The 5,522-nt window shown below is 32.9% G+C and overlaps 1 protein-coding gene across 2 annotated transcripts; it reads left to right on the top strand.

Moving 5' to 3' along the window:
- Positions 1–572: 572 nt before the first annotated feature.
- LOC133698162 (uncharacterized) lies at positions 573–3,210 on the top strand. 2 transcript variants are annotated; one of them, XM_062121006.1, is made up of 2 exons: positions 573–1,107; positions 3,003–3,210. In XM_062121006.1, exon 1 carries the CDS (start codon positions 695–697, stop codon positions 1,097–1,099), a length of 405 nt encoding a protein of 134 aa, XP_061976990.1. In that variant the 5' UTR covers positions 573–694; the 3' UTR covers positions 1,100–1,107; positions 3,003–3,210. The 2 variants fall into 2 exon arrangements, with proteins under 2 accessions (XP_061976990.1, XP_061976991.1); XM_062121007.1 differs by having other exon boundaries at positions 573–1,103.
- The last annotated feature ends 2,312 nt before the right edge of the window (positions 3,211–5,522 follow it).

A 5,522-nucleotide genomic window follows, 5' to 3' on the forward strand; every position in this document is an offset into this window, starting at 1 on the left:
TATATAAATTAAAAAAAAAAAATGAATACATGTTATGGAAATTATGTACCAATGGGCGTTGAACTTACGCTCGACACCTCTAAAAAAAAATTAAATGTTAGCATGCCCAATACCCCTAATTAATTAGGTCCACGCATAGTATATAAACCCAATTAATTTAGGCAATTTTTTAAGCCTGTTTTAAATATGGTTTTTAGATGGTTTTTTAAATTTATTAAATTTGGACCATCAATATATAAATAGAATATAACAAAACTTAAAATATTTATAAAGATTGCTTTAATTTGATTTTAAATTTATTTTTATTAAATAATCCTCTTTATTTTCAAATGAATAAACATATTCTTTGTTTGCTATTTATTTATTTTCAGGTTAAAGAATCTAAATCTTAACATAGTTTCATAAGAAAATTAAGAAGAAAGAATTAAATTAATATAATTAAAACATGTTTTACAAAATGAAAAAGAAAAAGAAAAAAAAAAGAACATGTAACTAAAATGAAAAGATGAAATAAATAAATAAATAAAAGAAAGAAATATGGAAGTATATTTGCCTATTTGGTTTATAACCGGGCTGGCAACCATTTTCAAGACGATACGTCGTTTCATACTCCTCTATCTCTATCAGGTCTCCTCCTTCCCTTCTCCAACAGCAACAGGGCAGTAGCTAGCAATCTCCTATAGTTTGGTCTCAAATGGCGAAACCAATCTCTAGCGCTACCACATCACTCTTCCAGACCCTAAAACGATACCTCAAAAAGCCATGGGAAATAACCGGGCCATGTGCCAGCCCGGAATACAAATCCGCTTTACCCATGGCCACTGAGTACCGTCCCGAATGTCCTGCCACCACTAAAGTCAAGCCTGTGGTGCCCACTTCAAACCCAGAAACTGTCTACGACATCAAGTACTTTGTCCGTGATCAGCGCCGCGACAGGCCTCCCATTCAACGCACCGTCTTGAAGAAATCTGATGTGGTCAACTTGATGAAGGAGAAACAGAGCTTTGATGTCACTGAATTTCCTATCCCTTACTTGACTGCTAAAGTTGAAGAGGATGATAATGCGTATGGTGGAGGCTATGAAACAGGATTCAAGTAATATGGTTGGTGAGTTTTTTTTTTAAAGGAAATTTGGATCGTTTTTTTGGGTGTGTTTGTTTGTTAGTTTTGACAAGAATTGGGATGTGGGTTTTGTGTGTTTTGAGGATTTGAATGGTGGGTTTAGGGTGTTCATTTGTAAGTTTTGTTTTTGTGCTGATTGTAGTTGTTTGGTAGTGATTTTGGAAGTGATGGGTTTATTGTAGATTTTAGACATTGAATGAATGGTGGTGTTTTTGGTTCTATTTGATCAGGGATGGGATTTGTGGATTTTGGTTGGATGTGGATATTGGAGGTTGATGACATGACGATGGGTTTTACTAACATTTGCAATCTCCTTTCAAGCTACAAGTTGAGGAAATTCTGGAATTAAATCAGATAGCGCATCCTGCTTCGTAGTATCAGAATAATCTGTTTCTACATCTACATGATAGTGCATTTATATTATGATAGCTGAATTTTGTACAAGAACTAGGTATTTACACACTCAACTTTCCTACCTAACAAAGTAGTCTAAGAGGTGGTTTGTTTCATTAGGTGATGCGTGTAGAGACATTGTATGAGAGGAAGCGAGACTCGTAACTTCGGAGAATGTGTGAGAGGATAGTTAAGTTGTAATATCTTGTAGATTGGGAAGATTTCCAAGCCCACTATTCCATCACATTCAAGGTTGGACTGTTTTGGATCAAAAGTGATTCTAGAGTAATTTTTTGTAGCATTGGAAAGGTATTTTATGTCTTTCTTATCAAGTATGTTTTTGGATTAGTGAGTGATGGGAGGCTATAGGGTATAAAATCAAAATATGCAGTAGCCAGAACGTTTCTGAGTTTAAGGATCTGATTATTGGTCTGATTTCAAACTTAAAACTGTATTGGTTTGTGTATCCAAAAAAGTACAACTTTTATGCTACTGGAAAGATTATTAAGTTTAGTTGTTGATGCCACAAGTGATACACTAAATTGGATTTCTTTATAATAAGATACAAATGAAATTCTGAAAAGTGCATGTGCTGCCAGGCAGCATTGTACAGGATCAGTTTTGGACTTCTAATGATTTACATGGAGTTAATCACACAGGTTGAGCCATGTATGGATAGAAAGATGGTTACATCTATCTGAGATTATAAAGAATTGTTATGATTCATTAATCAACTAATGCACAAAAAGTTAATTTGAGGTGTCGAAGAATACTATATGATTATGGTTAAGTTTCTAAGCTTTGGAATTTGACGACATGGGATATGTAGAAGGAAGGCAGTTAGTTGAATGTGGCATGCTGTTGTTTCAGAAATATCTTTTTATACTTGAGACTTTGATGAAACAGCATGATAATATTTTCCTGTTAAATATGGTCAAGCACATGTTATGGTGATTGAATAAAGTTTTGCTTATATGAAACATTTCATGAAGGTCATGATTTGCAATACATGGAATGTTTTTATGAATGTAAAGCAAATGATTGTATTTTATGAAATGAAAATGTTTTGCTGTCTACTCAAAATAAGAGATTATGAGGGAAAGAGTCGCCAATGTTATATGGAAAAAGACTAATGTTTCAAAGATGAGTTTTCGATTTCTCAGATGGCTGGGAATGGATGTCAGTAACCTCTGGGTAAGTACTTGAAGTACTTTTTGTGAGAAGGGTCACTGGGCATAATAGTTGGTCTTAGGCACAAACTGTTGGTTCGATGTGCCCGTAGCAGTTATTAGAAGTAAGAGTGCCAATGTTTCACTTTATGGCTTAAGGAAGTTTCCTTACTCTTCTCTGGTTAAGTGTTTTCCGATTATTGAGCTAATTGATAATTATCATGAACACATGAAATTTTCTACGTGGTCCAGTTGAGTGTGTGAGTTTATACTTGCTAAGCTGTGATAGCTTACCCTTTTCTTTACCTATCGTCCCAGATTTGCTGGAGGGAACTCAAAGCGAAAGGGCTTTCAGGATGTAAAGTCGTCAATTGGAGATGTTTTGAGTCCTGAAAGGATTTCTGCTGAACAATAATAAATTTCATTGAACCATGTATGGATTTAAAGCTGTACTTTGATGAACATGTGATTTTTTATGTTTGGAACTATGCCTGTAATAAGATAATGAAGGTTTTTGTTTGCTCTAGTAGGATGATTATCAGATATTGTGGTCTCAGACATTATAGTGTGATGGCAAGTGAGTATAACTGATCCTCCGCACAAGCATAATGTGATTTTAATCCTGTTCAATCTTCGGAAACTCATGATTTCAATCCAAATATCTTCCATTACAAGTACCTCAACTGTTCCTCTAATGCTATGCCGCAATTCCTCAAATTCAATGCCATAACCATTTGTATTCTCTATCTATATTGCTTCATCAGCCGTAACCAATAAAAAACCAGTTTAAAATTATGAAAGCGGTAGAGTTTAAAATATTTTTTATTTAAAAATATATTAAAAAATTTTAAAAATTATTTTTGATATTAATATATAAAAATATAAAAAAATTATTTTAAATAAATAAAAATCAAAATTTATAATAACATGGTTCATATCACATTTCCAACCAATTAAATATGAATTGCATGACAAACATGTGCTTTACAAGAAGGTCATTTTCCGCCCATCTATATATACAATAGTACTAGAAAGTCGTTGAATATTGGAAGATAGAATGAATAATTTCTTAATTGAAATTAGGTTTCCTTGAAGTTTTCAAAACGAACAACAACATGCCTCAATGTTGTTTCTTAGACCTGGTAACTAGCAAGAACTCCTACCCTGTGTAGTAATCCTAGTTACTCATAGAGGGCAACTCCAAAACCTCGACTATTCAGTATTCGGGGGTTAATGGATATGAGCAGGAATTAAAAGTGAGTATTTTCGGTTTGGTTTAATTTTTTCTTAAAAAAACCAATCAAACTGATTTTTTTTTAATTCATAACCGAAACCGAACAGAAACATGTTCAAACCGATCATTTTTTGTTTGGTTCAATTCGGTTAATTGAGAATTTTTTTAGAAAAACTGATACTATCCGGTGAAAGTGTTAAGCGTAAAAAGTGAAGAAACTTTGAAGCCGATCAAAGACAGCGAGAGTAGCAGCTGATCTTCAATATGATCTATCTACCATATTGATTGACGTATTAGAGAGACCAAGTTCCTACAAGGAAAGAAAAGATTCACTAGCTCAAATCCTTGTACCTTCGTGAAAGACATCACATGGAATAGCTTATATGGGAACATGAAAAGGTAGAAACTTCAATTCAAAATAAAAGTTCCTGAGCTAGAAGGAATGGGGTCAGGGGTGGAGACTGACTGCCAAAGAGTGTAGCATCTACTAGAGAATCAAAGAATAATGAGAGAATTAGAGAATAATTGTGAACTGTGAATAATTAAAAGACATTTGGGAGAGGGATACCTTGAAAGACATTTGAGAGAGGGGGTGGCTGAGAGCTAAAGGATTGTGAATTGTGAAGTTTAGTGTTAGGTTTTTCTTTTATAGTGGGTTTAAATGTTGGTTGAACCGGTTCGGTTCGCTTTGGGTTAACCGGTTTCTGCATTACAAAACTGAAATCGAACTGAACTAAACCGAATCAGATTTTTTTCTAAATATTCTAATTGGTTTAATCGGTTTTTTTTTCTTGGTTCAGTTTTATTGGTTAATTTTTTTTGGTTTTCTCAGTTTATCTTTTTTTTTTCTCACCCCTAGCAGGAGTCCAAACTTTTTCGTGGGATCACTATGTAAGAAAGCACGATCTTGCTCTTGGATATGGAACCCACTTGGTATTTCACATTGAAATATTTGTACTTAAATATGAGCTCCTTGGAATGCATACATAAACGACTTTTATCACTACAAAATCCCAACCAGATTCTAAACCTATATTTAGTATATATAAAAAAGAGGCTAGATATAAGATTTCAGATTGAATACATTGTTTATGATCATATTAGTCTTCAATTTAATTTTAGGATACAAAAACTAAGTCTGTTAAGGTGTGTTTGTTAACTATTTCGAGATAAAAGAGACATAAACAATGAAAATCGAGTAGACATCTCAAATGTCAGCATCAATGTAATCACACATCAATGGTCTCAATTATACACGTATATGCAATGGTCTAAACATTTTAGACCCTTCCATCATCCATACATACATCTAGAAATTTATTCATCTAACTTTCTATATTTTTAATTCATTTCACTCTTTAGGATCAAATTAAATATGATCTTATTTATTTTACTAGATAATTATAACAGCAAGATTAATATTACATAATTATATTATTTCATAGACAAGTCTCTTTTAGCATAAGGTTTCAAAATGTATTTAAGCTAATAATTTACCAATACTTCATAATCCTAATTAATTTATTGCATACCATAAACATCCAAAACATCTCATACAAAATATTAAACTAAGTTAATTACATAATTCTTAAAATTACATCATT

The sequence above is a fragment of the Populus nigra genome, chromosome 7 (assembly GCF_951802175.1).
Source record: "Populus nigra chromosome 7, ddPopNigr1.1, whole genome shotgun sequence".
NCBI lineage: Eukaryota > Viridiplantae > Streptophyta > Magnoliopsida > Malpighiales > Salicaceae > Populus > Populus nigra.

Bases quoted from the DNA above. Each gene is read 5' to 3' on its own strand.
- LOC133698162 (XM_062121006.1), top strand. From the start codon at position 695: ATGGCGAAACCAATCTCTAGCGCTACCACATCACTCTTCCAGACCCTA.